The following is a 17,716-nucleotide window of genomic DNA, read 5'->3' on the forward strand; positions in this document are numbered from 1 at the left end:
ATATTATTATAGATAGAGATAAACTATAAACAGCAATAATGTTCACCAAAGTAAGATTTACAAATAAGTCAACATGACTGAAATAGTCAGTTGACCCCTTTAGGAGTTATTGCCCTTTATAGTCAATTTTTAACCATTTTTCGTAAATCTTAGTAATCTTTTACAAAAATCTTCTCCTCTGAAACTACTGGGCCAAATTAATCCAAACTTGGCCACAATCATCTTTTGGGTTAGTAGTTTGAAAAATGTGTCCGGTGACCTGGCCATCAAACCAAGATGGCCGCCATGGCTAAAAATAGAACATAGGGTAAAATGCAGTTTTTGGCTTATAACTCAAAACCCAAAGCATTTAGAGCAAATCTGACATGGGGTAAAATTGTTTATCAGTTCAAGATCTATCTGCCCTGAAATTTTCAGATGAATCGGACAACCGGTTGTTTGGTTGCTGGCTCTGAATTAGTAATTTTAAGGAAATTTTGCTCTTTTTGGTTATTATCTAGAATATTATTATAGATAGAGATAAACTATAAACAACAATAATGTTCAGCAAAGTAAGATTTACAAATAAGTCAACATGACTGAAATAGTCAGTTGACCCCTTCAGGAGTTATTGCCCTTTATAGTCAATTTTTAACCATTTTTCGTAAATCTTAGTAATCTTTTACAAAAATCTTCTCCTCTGAAACTACTGGGCCAAATTAATCCAAACTTGGCCACAATCATCTTTTGGGTTAATAGTTTGAAAAATGTGTCCGGTGACCTGGCCATCAAACCAAGATGGCCGCCATGGCTAAAAATAGAACATAGGGTAAAATGCAGTTTTTGGCTTATAACTCAAAACCCAAAGCATTTAGAGCAAATCTGACATGGGGTAAAATTGTTTATCAGTTCAAGATCTATCTGCCCTGAAATTTTCAGATGAATCGGACAACCGGTTGTTTGGTTGCTGGCTCTGAATTAGTAATTTTAAGGAAATTTTGCTCTTTTTGGTTATTATCTAGAATATTATTATAGATAGAGATAAACTATAAACAACAATAATGTTCAGCAAAGTAAGATTTACAAATAAGTCAACATGACTGAAATAGTCAGTTGACCCCTTCAGGAGTTATTGCCCTTTATAGTCAATTTTTAACCATTTTTCGTAAATCTTAGTAATCTTTTACAAAAATCTTCTCCTCTGAAACTACTGGGCCAAATTAATCCAAACTTGGCCACAATCATCTTTTGGGTTAGTAGTTTGAAAAATGTGTCCGGTGACCCGGCCATCCAACCAAGATGGCCGCCATGGCTAAAAATAGAACATAGGGTAAAATGCAGTTTTTGGCTTATAACTCAAAACCCAAAGCATTTAGAGCAAATCTGACATGGGGTAAAATTGTTTATCAGGTCAACATTTATCTGCTGTGAAATTTTTAGATGAAACGGACAACCCGTTGTTGGGTTGCTGACCCTGAATTGTTAGTTTTAAGGAAATTTTGCTGTTTTTGGTTATTATCTTGAATATTATTATTGATAGAGATAAACTGTAAACAACAATAATGTTCAGCAAAGTAAGATTTACAAATAAGTCAACATGACCGAAATGGTCAATTGACCTGACCCCCTTAGGAGTTATTGTTTTTTATAGTCAATTTTTAACAATTTTCATAAAATTTGTAAATTTTTACTAACATTTTCCACTGAAACTAATGGACCAAGTTCATTATAGATAGAGATAATTTTAAGCAGCAAGAATGTTCAGTAAAGTAAGATGTACAAACACATCACCATCACCAAAACACAATTTTGTCATGAATCCATCTGCTTCCTTTAATATTCACATAGACCAAGGTGAGCGACACAGGCTCTTTAGAGCCTCTAGTTTTGTGTAAACAGAATTCAGTTACTGTGGTTTTGGGTTACAAAACAGGATGAACTGCCATAGGATTGGTTGAATGCAGTGGTCAGCTGGTCATGTAATTAGAAACAATCCTTGAATTTAAATAATTTTTTGTTTCTTTTCAGTTTTGCTCTTTTTTTTTTGTAACATTTTGTTTTAAAAATCTATGTCTTTATTTTGGTTGGGTTGATTAATTAATTATCTTTTTTTGGTTGAGAAAATTCATATTTTTATCAACTTTTCAAAGGTGCGTGTTTAAATTTGTTATAAAAAAGGTAAAAACTTAACAATAAGTGGTTAGATTTAAGGATTGTTTCATATATTTTTTAGATTGTATTTTTTCATGAAAAAATTTTCACCATTGGTTTCAATTTTTGTTTTCAGCCCACATATAGAGAATACATAGCGAATAACATAGAGACATGGAAATGGACGCAGTAAACGACTTAGTAGCAGTTTTAGGAAACGGCCTACCTCCAGTTGCTCCACGGTAAGTTATATTATTTAACAATCTCTTTTCATAGAAAAATGTAACCTCAATGAATTAGTAAACAAGCAAAAAGTGGTACTGACCAGTGGATTATTGCACATTCTTGTGAAAAAGATGAAATGGTGCTACATTGTATGTAATATATAAAAAAGAAGATGTGGTATGATTGCCAATGAGACAACTATCCACAAAAGACCAAAATGACACAGACATTAACAACTATATAGGTAACCGTACGGCCTTCAACAATGAGCTAAGCCCATACGGTCTCTTGATACATAGTTCAAGGGTGCAAAATAAACTCCCTACAGAAACACACAAAACTTATATTGGTATTTTGCACCCATGGTCATTCTCAGTTTAATATCTGTGTTTTAAAGTTTTTAAAACTTTAATAGTTTTTATAAACTTCATACTGGATTTCAACCAAACTTGGACAGAAGCTTGTTTATGATCATAAGATAGTATCCAGATGTAAATTTTATAAAAACAAAATACCATTTTTTCCCTATTTTACTTATAAATGGACTTAGATTTTAATGCCAGGAAACAACACATTCACTCTGTGGTTAAAGTTATTAAAATTTTAATAACTTTCTTATACTATTTTGGAATTGTACTAAACTTGAACAGAAGCTTGTTTATGATCAAAAGTTATTATCTAGAAGGAAATTTTGTTAAAATTTTGTACCTGTTTATTTGTATTTTACTTATAAATGGACTTCGTTTTTCATCAAGTTAACATTACATATGTACAGTCTACAGTTAAAGTTTTTAAAACATATATAAGATTCATAAACATATAAAAAGTGTGGGCACTGCATATTGATAATTGCCAAGACATATACCACTGTATAAGAAAGTTTACATGAATTCATTTCTTTTTTCATCTCAGTTTCACCTTAATTAAAAAGTGTTGGTTTAATAACAGTTGTTAGAAATCAAATCCAGTCAAGATTATCACGGGACCTAGACTCAAAGTGAACAAAAAAAATTATTTCGGATTAGGTTATCTAATGTTCTTTTTTTTTGTGTTATTTTAAAAAGTGCTCTTTTCTTAGTTTTAAGTTTAAACATATTAAAAAATTATTTACTTACATTTGATTGGGAAACAAGTTGTTGCAACTTATATTAATCCATTTCCACACTTTAGACACTCTTGGATGTTTTTAAAATATGTACATGATTGGGTGTTTATGAAAAAAATCCACCTCAAAATTAATAAATCTATTTTACAATTGTTAAGACATCTGAACTTCTGACAAATTCACCCAACCCCATCAAAAAAAGCATTTATGATCAATATGTCAACAGTATTGAGTGAGAGAGAAAAAAAGGTTTTGACATGTTTCCACTATCAAACTTTTTCTTTGATGTAGATTTTATTTTAAGGAGAAATATAGGTTACAATTCCACAGTTAAAGTGGAAAACAATCAAATGTTTAACAAATTGTTTTAAAAGATTTAAAGGAATTTCAGACATAAATTTGTTATTTTGCTTAAGGATTAAAAAATAAAGGGGACTTAATTTGCAAGTTTCATTTTTTTTTCCCCTTTAAACAAAATATTGCTTCAACAATTCATTTAATTTTAAACAAAATAGAGTGGACCGAAATAAAAAAGTTGTCATGGATCTATTCAAGTCTATAATTTAACAGCGTTGGCTAATTTTACGACTTGTAAACCAATATAAAAGTTTGAATGTTTCATGTGTTATTATCTCCTTACACTTGTCAATGTTAAACAAATAATATCTGACATGGAAATATAATGACTTATTAAAGTCAATAATTAGTTTTCAAAATCAGCTAACTTCATGACCCATGTATACACAGTACATGTACATGTATATAAAAAGCTCAGAATGAACTGCATAAAATTGTGACAACTTTTGTCTTCTAAAAAGGATTTAATATTAAAATACAAAAATGGACAGTCGGTATTCGAAATTCGTCAAAATTATCTCCCCATTATGCCAGCTAATTTTTACAATCATCAAACTGGAAGCCATTGTATGGATAAATGGCTGCTAGTTTAGCTCATGAAAACTGATAAAACATTTTCCACATACATGTAGCACCATTATGATCCTAATATATGCCAGTTGTATTTTAAATGTATCCATTAGCTATTGAGCATCATTTCTGCATTTAGTCAACTTAGGACTATTGTCCGAAGGGCCAAGTGAGCTTTTCTCATCACTTGGCATCTGTCGTCTGGTCTGTCGTCATCGTTAACTTTTCACATTTTGAACTTCTTCTAGATAACCGCTCAATGGAATGGCACCAAATATGGCATGAATGTTCCTTATGAGGGGCTAACCATGTGTTGTTACTTTGTAGCCGATCCATCACCCAAGATGGCCGCCAGCGGGGGACTTAGTTTAACAAAGGACCCCATGGGAAATACATACAAATATCTTCTTTTAGAGAACTACTGAATGGAATGAAACCAAACATGACATGAATGTTCTTTATGAGATGCTGACCAAGTTTTTTTCTTATTTTCCTTATGCAAAGTGACCTTAGCTTGAACCTGCTCGTAAAAATCTAGTGATCGCAATAAGCATGGATCTGTCACTGAAATAAGCTATTATATGATTGTACATGTTAAACATGTGCTCAATACCCATGCTTTTTTGTTGATTGTTGACAAACGGTTGTCAATCGTGAAACTGCGGCTTCACAACACGAACTTTAATTACCTGCCATATTTTCACAACAACACTGACTGAACGGAAAAAAATTGACGATTGTACGAAATTTATGCGCTAAAAAATGATAAAATCGTGCACAAAAGACTAAGTTTATCATGAATATGCATTGGTTCAAGAATTGGAATAATATTATTTTTCATCTTGTCTCTCGTTTCATATGACTTTAACATTAAAAAAACTTTCTTAAACTATCCTAGATTTGTACCAAACTTGGACAGAAGCTTGTTTATGAGTATAAGCAGGTGGGATCGTAAAAGGGGGGGGGGGGTTCCAACTATATGCTCCCATTCAAATGCATTGATCGTCCCCTAAAAAGGAGGGGTTCTAACAAATTTTACCATTCTTGAGTTAAGTCCCTTTATAATGTTATATCATCTAAGTCTCATGGACAAATTCTTCATTTATTTGTAGTTTACATTTAAAGTCGTTGATTAAAATTAATTAGACATCAATATCCTTCATAGAATTTTATAAAATGTTGGTTATTGATTTGGGGATGTATGGGGGTTGGTCAGGCGGGCAGCCGCCAAATGTTGTCCGTGCACTTACTCATGAACTGTTCAACCAAAGCTTTTATTAATAATATGTTGTTACTGACAACCAAATTGAGGTCAAGTTCAATAATGATGATTTTGACTTTTCCTGTTTTAGGAGTTATGGTTCTTGAAAGATTGAAAAATGTGTTTCCAATCGTGTCATGCATTTACTCATTAACACTGTTCAAGCAAAGCTTTTCAAATTTATATATGGTGTTACTGATGACAAAATGGAGGTCAAGTAGTATAATGAGGATTTTTGCTTTTATCGATCAGGAGTTACAGTTCTTGAAATATTAAAAAAATCGTGTTTCTGGTTGTGTCTGCATTTACTCGTGGACCATTCAACCCATGCTTATTAAATTTTAATATGTTGTTACTGATGACAAAATGATGGTCAACTTTGATATTCATGATTTTCACTTATATTGATCTGGAGTTATGATTCTTGAAAGATTGAAAAATTGAGTTATGGTTCTTGAAAGATTGAAAAAATTGTGTACCATAACTTGGAAAATTAAAATGTCAAATGTTGACGAAACAGACGGAAAAAAAAACCATGCTGTATCAAATATTCAATCAAAATTCAAATTGAGAGCTGTTTTAAGCTTAAATGGTGTTTATACACTTGCTCAACTGTTTGATCTCTGCAAGACAATCTGGTTTGCTGTCTCTTGTTTTCATTGTTTCCCACTATCCACCAACTAAGAAGATTGATTGATGAAAAGGAATAAATTTTGTCTCCAAAAAATACCCTGACTAAAATATTTTCTAAGTTGCAAATAGATATATTCCGGAGGGGCAGAGAATAGTCTTATTTATTTATGACGTATTCATATATTGATGTCATTATTATAAGTCTTGTTTTTATTTCAAACTGGCCAATATAATGAGTAACCAAAGAATCTTCATCCAGGTCAGGATACAGATGAAAATTGTTTTGTACATTTTACCTATCAGAAAATGTATGCCCAATAATTCTAGCATTCATGAAGTTCAAGATTTATAAGTAGTCTTTTGAATGCAAACCTGCCCATATTAAGATAATTGAATAAAAAACACAGCAACAATTTGACCCTTTATCATTATATGATAAGATGATAAACTTGGGACCTGGAGAGACTGAGTAAATATCTGACATTATGGTGATACCCAACACTACAGGGAGATAACTCTGTAAATTCAGCTAAATCGTTAATCATATTGTATTGTTAAGAAAGTTCTTAATGATCAAAATTAGTGTTTGTCAAAATGCTATGTATATCCAATGAAATTTTTCCAAGAAAGTGATTGGTTGAAGTCCACACTTCGGACAATTACTAAAAATCGCTTCAACCAACTTTTATGAAACTTTGTTGAATTGTTTATATCTATTGACGTAAGCTCCCTTTCGATTTTTATAAATTTCAGATTTCAGATTCATGTTATGATGTTTTATTCTTAAATAAAGGGTGATTGTCCAGTTTTCGGACAATCACTCAAAAAGGATTTCATCAACTTTAATGAAAATTTGGTGAATTGTTTATATCTATTGACCTATGCTACAGCAGGCGTATCATGAGTGTGCTTATAGCACCCTTTTTATATTTTTTTCAAAGGGTCAAAGCTAATATTGTGTCAAAATTTTATGAAAATTAAACAAACCAAATTTTATTTTAGTTAATGTGTTGGGTACAAGCTTAAGGGGACTTTACTAAGGCATTCTAATGTAGAAATTTTGTGTTCAAATGTCTTTGTACATGTATAAGCAGACATGCCAAAAATAACATGTAAAGTAAAGACACTTATCTGTTTTGAAATCAACAAGATGTTAGATTTTAAGTTTCTGAGTTGCAGGGTTTTATTCATAAAAAAGGGGTATTTTCCAGTTTTCCGGAAAAAAACTCCAATGCTTTCAGCAATTCTTATGAAACTTAAGTGAATTATTTATATCTATTGATGTAAGCTCTCTTGATTTTCATAAATTTCTTTTTATTGATATTGAGATCAAATTTAACTTTAATTGTTGAGTCTGACAACAGATTTACTAAGTATTGAGCAACAGCACAGTGTATTACACAACAGCAAAAATCTTTAATTGAATATAATTTTTATAACTGATTTCAAGTTCTTTGACTACATTTAATCAGGGTTCAGGGTTGGACCTCTGCAGGTGTACCTAGTTGTTCTCAGAGAAGCATTTCATTCCCTTATAGAGAAAACATTAAACAATAGAATTGGTAATGATTCAATGAGAGTAATTCATTTTATAAATTGCACAGAAAAATAACAAATAAAAAGACGATAGGGATCACATGCCTTACTTACTATTCAATTTGTCCTGTAAATTTTGATACAATTATCTCCCCTTGATTTTAAAAAGATTTTTTCTGAAAAACAACACTTAATTTTTTGACAGTTAAAACCTTTATTTCAAGTTTTAGATGGTCAAATTATTATCATTAAACTTTCAAAATTTCATGTACAGTCAGAGACTCCCCTTCTTTTTCTGTCAATTATAAGCAAATATTTTGTAAACTGTGGATTCATTATTATTGTTGGATACAAGTTTTTGTGGTTTTGTAGCATTTACCATTGTACCACAAATCAAATGTTCAACAAATTACAAATTTTCTATAGGGTTTGCATGGAAAGACTGGCAAAACCACGAAATCAAATATCCATGAAAAAGCAAGTTTTCCTTAATACATGAAAATTGATACCCACTAAAATAAATAAATTCACAGCTACATAATAAATTTAGCAGTTAAACTTCCTTGTTTGGTTCTCAAATGTTTTAATTTGAGTGCCTCTGATGAGTAATTGTGTGGATAAAATATGGTGTTTTTTTATTGTGGTTCCCAGGCCCGTAGCCAGGAATTTCCAAGGGGGGTTGGGGTTTGTTGGACTCATGAACTCTACTTTAACAGTCGCAATTTGAACAAAACGTTGACTTTAACTGTGCAGTGGCGGATTCGGGGGGGGGGGGGGGGTTGGAACCCCCCTTTTTTTTGGCCGATCAATGCATTTGAATGGGAGCATATAGTTGGAACCCCCCCTTTACTCTGGGTTGGGAACCCCCCCTTTTAACCCCCCTGGCTACGGGTATGGTTCCCATTTAAAATGTTTGCATCATGAACATCGGTCACCATGATCAGAATTGGAAATGTTAAAGAATGGTTCTTGAATGTTTTTCCAGCCATTCTTTATATTATCTAGATATAAATGGTATGATTGCCCTTAATACAAATATTAACACCTTAGAATAAGGACTATTAATAGGAGATCTCTTTTTACATATAACCTTCAAAAACAACAAAATCCTATGCTGAAGTGTTATATCTGAAAGTTCAAGATGACAAAATATGAAACACTTTTGTTGAATAGCCTGATTAAGACAGTAACATTATGAATTAAAAACAATGACAATCACAGGATTAAAGATTTTTTTAAGGTGCACTGTGGGTTGGAAGTATTTGAGAAAGAAATATTCTGGCCAGTGGGCAAAACTGGAAATAGAATAAACATGAATATTCTTTCAAAACAAATACAGGATACAGCTGTGTACTAAAATAGAAATGAATAATTGCATTTGCAAAAAAACATAAATATGCAAAAAAATACAAAAAAAAAAATACTCCTCAGCTGTCTTGTGAAAGACTATTTGCAGAAATGTTCCTAAATAATTGTCACAGTTCAGAATATGCCTTATAAACTGGAATTTAAACCTTTAAGGTGATCTTTTCACTTACACCAAATTAATTTATTATGACAACTTATATAGCCTAAAACAATGGAACACTAAATCACTTATATGAGGTTATAATTTTCATTTTGGGTACAGACAGGGAAAGCAGGCCGGATGTTTGATGCGATTTCAAAATGGCTAAAATTTTATAAACTACAATATATTGTCATAATGAAGCACATATATATATTTATATTTCTCTAATTCTAAGCTGATTTATCGTTTTCCTAATCGGTTGATTATTTTTATTTAATCAACATGTGGTTCATTTGATCTCAGCTATTCATTGGTCAAATTTCGATTATGACGTCACATTTTCTTGCTTTCCTCTGAATTTCTTATTGTGACTATTAAAAAAGGCGTCTGATGATGTTGTATAGAAAGATCACATCTTTTACAGATCAATGCAGAAAAAGGAATAATTGAGTTTGCTTCCATTATAGCATAAAAATCTCTAGAGAAACTGATTCCACCACTAAATCTTGTGTTATACGATATTTATCAACTCTTGACAGTTAAATTTTAAATATTAAAAACGCTCGGGCGAGCCTCGCATTTTAAATTGATAATTTAACTGCCTCTAGTGGATAAATATCATATCACACTTGATGGTTCATAAATATAGCTAAATCAATTACCAGATTAATGAAATATACCAATTTTGTGAAAATTTATGTACAAAAAAGGGAAGAAAGATACCAGAGAGACAGTCAAATTCATAAATCGAAAATAAACTGACAACGCCATGGCTAAAAATGAAAAAGACAAACAGACAAACAATAGTACACATGACACAACATAGAAAATCAAAGAATAAGCAACACAAACCCCACCAAAAACTAGGGGTGATCTCAGGTGCGCCGGAAGGGTAAGCAGATCCTGCTCCACATGTGGTACAAGTGTATTCATGACATCACAAGTTTCAAGTTTCAAGTTTCAAGTTTTTATTTCTCAAGACCCTTAACCAGGGTATGTGAACAAATACAATTGAATACAATTTAACACAATATAACAAAATAGGTTGATTAAATGAACAAGTTAACATATATACATGATATACATTTCCAAATATATGGAAGACGAACATATTATATAAACAGTAACTTCAATCATTTTACTAAAGAAAGTATGATTTTACAAAATTTTGCAGCTTTGAATATTACATTATAATTGTCTGAGTTAAACAAAGCATGAAATTTATCAACATTTGGATTTGTAGTGAATTCTTTTGGCAATAACATTTTCCTCTCGTTTTTGAAATAAGAACATTGGAATAAATAATGAAATTCATCACCTAATGAGTTACAGTCACAAATATCACAAATTCTATCATCTCTTGCTATTCCCCAAAACCTGCCCTTTTCAACTGGCAGTTTATTATTAACACATCTAAAATTACATAAAGATTTCCTTAAATCTGTAGGAAGTTCTATTAAATATTTTTCAAAACAATGCTTTCTTTTAAAAATTCTATAATTGAGACATTTAGGTGATTCATACACAGTAGCACACCATTTCTGCTTAAATTGGTCACATAACCTTTGCTTTACAATCTTAGCTAGGTTGACAGATTTAGACACATTTTGAGTTAACCAATATTCAGAACAACCACATTCATTTAGAGTATTTTCAACACAACGTATCCATTCTGAATGGTACATATTTCTGTTATGCATGGTGTATAACAATTTATACAAAATAGATGAAATCTTATCTTGCTTACTACACATGAATCTTTTCCATAGACCAATCATCCTACTTTTAATAAATACATCAATAGGATATCTACCTAGTTCTCCATATATAATACAATTTGGAGTTGACTTCTTAACATTTAAAATAATCTTATAAAATTGTAAGAATAAAGATTCAACAGTATTATTGTTACTATAACCCCACACTTCACACCCATATAACAATATAGGTGCTACCATTGTGTCAAACATTTGTAATTGCAAATCAATAGGCAATCCTAGACTTCTACATTTTCTTAACATACTGTACATGGCTTTTCTACCTTGTTCTAACAATTTATTCTGGTTATTTTTAAAGGAACCGTTATACATAAATATAATACCTAAATAAGCAAAATCATCAACAATATTCAAAACCTCCCCATTCAGTGTAAATACAGGTTTATCAGGGGATTTACGTTTCCTAAATACAACAACTTTTGTTTTTGTAGCATTAATTTCAAGTTTCCAAGTCTTACAATATAAATACATGGAATTAAGTGCAGCTTGTAACTCAGCCTTAGATTCAGCAAGTATAACAGTGTCATCAGCATATAATAATAGATACAATCTTAAATAGACAGAAATTTCATCAGTATCAAGAGCAGTATGAACAGCATTACAAGCATCTGACAACCCATCATATGCATTAGATACAAACTGGACTAAATCATTAAGAAACAGCGAAAAAAGTACAGGCGACAGGTTTTCTCCCTGTCTAACACCAACATTACTTTGAAAATAATCTGACATTTGACTACCCTGTCGTACACAAGATTTAGCATTTTCATACATAGCATGTACAATATTAAACATTTTACCATCAATACAGTTTTGCAGTAACTTATTCCATAAAGCTGTTCTATTAATGGAGTCAAAAGCCTTGCGATAATCAATAAAGGCACAATATAGTGGTTTATTCTTGTGTAAGTACAAATCAATTAAACATTTAAGATTGAATATATGATCATAAGTTCCATAATTCTTTCTAAAACCTGCCTGTTCTTCACAGAGAACATTCATATTTTCAAGATAAACATTAAGTCTGTTATTTAGTACAGCTGTAAAAAGTTTACCATAACAACTAAGTATTGTAATCCCCCTGTAATTGTCAGGGTTAGTGACATCACCTTTGTTTTTATAAATTGGACATATAACACCAATCGACCATAAGTCTGGCACAATACCAGCTTCAAAAATAATATTAAACAGCTTCACAAATATAGGAAGCATTTTATGGCTTGAATACTTTAAAAATTCATTCAAAATTAAATCTGTACCACATGATTTGTTATTTTTCAAATTCTTAATTGCATTTTCAACCTCTTTTTCGGTGATAACAGCATTTACATTAATATTCAGATTAGTAACAGTATTTCTATCAACATCTACAAAATCACAATCATTGTCCTCTTGTGCATTGCTTAACTTCTTAAAATGCTCAAAAAAACATTCATTCGACACTTTTTCAAGTACCTTATTTTTACCATTACAATTTCCTGACCTATTTAACAATGTCCAGTAAGACTTTGGATCATTCAGACTAAGATTTCGGAGTTTCTTGACAAAGTTTCGTCTATACTCATTATATTGACAATTCAATACCTTTTTATAATTTTTACTACATCTGACTAAGTTATTCATGCTATCAACAGTTTTGACACGCCAATTATAACATTTGGCTTTGTGATAATCACTCCTTTTTCTTTTACAATCTGCCTTAAACCATGGTTTATTAACCTTACACTTAGGTTTTTTTCTACATTTCTTCTCACTAACATTTAGTAAGACAAATTGGGACTTGCCACAAACTTGAATGAAAACTTGTTAATATTAGATAGAAGACAATATAACTCGTATATTGACAAAACATCGAATTTACCTTTCTGACTCTGATATTTAGTATGTGGAACTCTTAGCTCTGTTTTTAATTCGCCTTTTCAGAATCTAAAGAACTATGGGTAATCTAATTGCTTGTACACCAAAGTAAAAATAACGTCACATCATCGGTTGAATTCCAATTGTTTAGGACTCTTAACCAATCAAGACGCTTTAGTGTACGCTTTTTTTGCCTGTTTTTTAAATGTTGATGCTTTAAAAAACATGCATGAAAATTTGGAAAAGGCCTATACCTTACTTGCGCCTTGAACTATGAATTCTTATTTTCTGAGTGAACAATTTCTATTTATTTTCTTTGTCACTGTAAATTCAGAATTTGTGATTTTTTTTTAAAAGAATAATTTGGTACTTTCTAAAAAAATCACAATTATAAATAGATGCTATAATTTCTGAATTTACAGTATCTCAATGACCTTGTTTCATAATCAATTTGACATGTGATTGTTATGATAAAAAAAAGTGGGAAAGCAGAATATGTATTATATTCAATATATTATATTTCAGTGTGAGGACCTACGTGGACAACCAGATGAACAGGCGTCTCCAACGAGTTGGTATGCCATACGGATATGTGGCTCCACGACTAGAGGCACCACGATGCTCTCGTCGTCTTTTAGGGTTGGAGCCAGAACCAGTACTTCTCCCAGTTGCGTCTCCTGAGCTGCCAAGAAATGATCAACCTGAACATTTCGAAGCAGTTATTGTACCTCGGGCACGATTATTCTCCGTCATAGTTCCTGAAGCAGCTATTCACATTGCTGATGACGAGGATGATATGGTTGAGGTTGAGATAGCTGGCGAGGAGCTCTCGGTTCTGGAGGACGAAGAGGTCATCGAGCTGTCTCTGCTGTGTGGTATGGACACAACGGTGGAGGAACCAGCCGACTGGTTCCTGGAGAAGACAGTGTCTTTCCTGCCAACAGAGGAGGAGACTGTTTTGTTCGAGGAGGTAGTGGATGAGGATGCAACAACCAACCATGCTGAAGAGACTGTCTGGTATGGTCCTGAAGAGGTTGAGGTTCCAGCCACACCAGTCACACCTTATGTTGTTATAGGTAATGATGTAGGTGTTCCTTTGGACTGGGAGGTAATCCCTGCTCCAGTGGTTGAGGTTGCTCCTGTCCCTGAGGCAGCTGGGAGGTTTGTTGGGTGGAGACAGGTGGCTAGAGTGCTAGGCTGCCTTGTTACTTCATACCAAACTGTCTCAGCTGTCTAATTTTTTGGTTAATTTTTGGTAAATACATATACATTTTGTATATTTTCTTAAAAAAAGGAAAATTGGAAAAGTATAAATTTTTGCTTTAGTTTAAAAAAAAAAGTTTGGAAAAGTATAAATTTTTGTTTTAGTTTAAAAAAAAATGTTTGGAAAAATTAATTTTTAAAACTTAACTTTTTGTTTTGATTTATGGTCATTCCTTTTATTTTTGAAAGATTTTCATTCTTTGCTAAGTAACACAATTTCTTCAAACTTCAAAAGATTTTTTTTATAATTTTGGCTATTTAATCATTAAAGGTTTTAAGAAAATATTTTGGTATAATTTAATTGAAAGTTTTTAATGTTTAATTTACTTTACTTGGAAATTTATAAAGAATGTGTGTCTGTGTTTTTGTAAGGTGACTGTTCTTTTTATCCAACACATGTTAAACTGTCAAAATGGATCACCATAATTATCAGTCAGGTCAAGGTCAATCAGTATAGATATCCAATCATTTCAGGTCAACATTTTCGTTTAAAGTTTGGTCATAAGTTAGAGGTTAAAAGTTCAGGTCAACATTGACAAGAAAAGAATGGTCATTACTCCTTTATAGGGTAGAGGTCTACTATAGAGTTAAGATCAAACTATTTGTAAGAATGGTTATATATAAGGTCAAAGATATGCAGTGTTAGGTCAAGGTCAATGTTTACTTCTACAGAATGATTGTATCTGTTAGCAGGATCACAGATATGATTAATTGCTTAAAAGCAACAAGCACATGTAAGAAGCATATTCCTGCTAAACAGCTTTAAATATGTGTACTTATTTTCACAAATAAGAACAAAAATAGGTCCCTTCCCCAAGGGTTGACTGGGGTATAGAAATATGGTCATCCCTTGGTCTTCATTTGACCGGCAGTAAAATGCTTGCCAAAGATCAGCCACCGTTTAGTTAATACATAGCCACATCCTGTTAAAATTTAAAATTAAAAAGTTGCATCTAATACCAGAGTAACTTTTAACCCGAAGTGTGACAGAGAAACAAACGAACAGACAGACAAAGGAACGGACGAACAGGTAAGACCAGAAAATTTTGATGAAAAATACAAAATATTTCCTTTGACTCCGTTAAAACATTTAAATTGTCACCACCCTTTAGAAAGAAAATGAACATTAAGTCCCCTACATAAATTTCATAGTTTAAATAAAGGGATTTTTTTCTGCAATTTTCACTTCTGGATGAAAGGATAAAATTACCACTTCTGTTTCATTATTCATGGAGAGCATTTATAAAAAAGTACCAATCAGAAGTAAAACAAAAAATGAAAATATCACTTATTTCCTATTAAACATCCCAAAAATTTCACATTTGTTCATTTTAACCTTGACCACTCTTTTAAAATTTAATAAAATATTAAATAAGGTTTCTGTATCTGAATTTGGCAGCTTCTGATAAATTAAAGAATATATTTGGTATATATAAATCAATGAGGGGTACTAAACAAACAACAAAAACAAGACGTCTTTAGGTCAACATAGTCTTCAACAAAGATAGGGATCTATACAATTTGTTCAGTGTTTATAGTTCATCAATTCATCAACAAAATTTACAAAATATCTATAAAGAAAAATGTCGACAAAATTTACTAAATATATAAATATCTATTAAAAGAAAAAAAGTCAACAAAATTTACTGAATATCTCGAAAGAAAAAAGTCCACAAAATTTACTAAATATTTCTAAAAGAAAAAAGTCGACATAATTAACTAAATATCTATAATGAAAGAAGCCCACAAAATTTACTAAAAAAAGAAAGTCCACAAAATTAACTAAATATCTATAAAGAAAAAAGTCCACAAAATTTAATAAATATCTATAAAGAAAAAAGTCCACAAAATTTACTAAATATCTATAAAGAAAAAAGACCACTAAATTTACTAAATATCTCTAAAAGAAAAAAGTCCACAAAATTTACTAAATATCTATAATGAAAAAAGTCCACAAAATTTACTAAATATCTATAATGAAAGAAGTCCACAAAATTTACTAAAAAAAGAAAGTCCTTAAAATTAACTAAATATCTATAAAGAAAAAAGTCCACAAAATTTACTAAATATCTATAATGAAAGAAGTCCACAAAATTTCCTAAAAAAAGAAAGTCCACAAAATTTACTAAATATCTATAAAGAAAAAAGACCACTAAATTTACTAATTATCTCTTAAAAAAAAAGTCCACAAAATTTACTAAATATCTCTAAAAGAAAAAAGTCCACAAAATTTACTAAATATGTATAATGAAAGAAGTCCACAAAATTTACTAAAAAAAGAAAGTCTACAAAATTAACTAAATATTTATAAAGAAAAAAGTCCACAAAATTTACTAAATATCTATACAGAAAAAAGTCCACAAAATTTACTAAATATCTTTAAAAGAAAAAAGTCCACAAAATTTACTAAATATCTATAATGAAAGAAGTCCACAAAATTTAATAAATATCTATAAAGAAAATAGTCCACAAAATTTACCAAATATCTTCAAAGAAAAAAGTCCTAAAATTTACTAAATATCTTTAAAGAAAAAAGTCTACAAAATTTACTAAATATCTTTTAAAAAAAATAATAATAAAGCAAAATAATTTTAAAAAATTTCTCTTGCAATTAAATAAGCTTTAAATTTTTAATTCAGCAAAAGATTTTGGCTCACAACAACTTGATGTGAATGATATTGCATTATTATAGTGTCTGAGTACAACATTATTACATAACTTGCTGGATTCAAATTTCATTTTTTTTACAAAAATATAAAGTATATCCAAAGTTAACACTGGCAAGTCAAGTATAACAATGTATCTAACACTGCACAATCTGCATAAACCTGCATACCTGCATAGGATAATTAGCATTGCATATATAAATTAACATGTAAAGCTTATGCTGGCTTGCTGATGTTTTCTTTCATTGTTCTATTTAATTAACCCCTAGCCAAATATAGCAACATCTATTTAAAATTGACCTGGGACTTGGATTTTGGGCAGGTAGGGAGGAATAAGGGAAATACCTTGGCCTGGGATTTTAGGGCTTAAAGAAAGGGGAGGGGAAACCTTGGGACTCTGGTGAAGTGGGTATATAAAAGGAGAGGGGAATCCCAGGACCTGGTGTATTTGGGGAGATAAAAGAGGGAGAAGGTTACATCCACAGTCTGGTGAACTGGGGGAGATAAAAGAGGGAATGGGGAAATAGTTGCTGTTCATTGAATGAAGTAAGTTATGTGTTAATGTTGTAATCACATTGTTGTGATGATTGTATTGTTGCTTTGAAGTTTGTGGAGCACATATACCCCAGTAATTTTGGATAGAAATGATAATGAAAAAATATTCCCGTTTAGACTTTGTTTTTAATAAAGATGAATATTCAATTGTTCAAATTAACTATTAAAGTGGTCTTTCTTAAAGTTGTCAAATAAGAACCAAAGTGTACCTTTTAAACTTTAAAATATGAATTGAACATTGAATTAGAAACCTTTGGTTTAAACATTTAT

General features: G+C 31.1%; 1 protein-coding gene across 1 annotated transcript; it reads left to right on the forward strand.

Moving 5' to 3' along the window:
• The first annotated feature begins 2,274 nt into the window (after positions 1-2,274).
• LOC139529828 (uncharacterized) lies at positions 2,275-17,266 on the forward strand. Its single transcript, XM_071325739.1, has 2 exons — positions 2,275-2,372; positions 13,488-17,266. Exons 1-2 carry the CDS (start codon positions 2,305-2,307, stop codon positions 14,197-14,199), a joined length of 780 nt encoding a protein of 259 aa, XP_071181840.1. The 5' UTR covers positions 2,275-2,304; the 3' UTR covers positions 14,200-17,266.
• Positions 17,267-17,716: the final 450 nt, after the last annotated feature.

The sequence above is a fragment of the Mytilus edulis genome, chromosome 7, assembly GCF_963676685.1.
Source record: "Mytilus edulis chromosome 7, xbMytEdul2.2, whole genome shotgun sequence".
Lineage (NCBI taxonomy): Eukaryota > Metazoa > Mollusca > Bivalvia > Mytilida > Mytilidae > Mytilus > Mytilus edulis.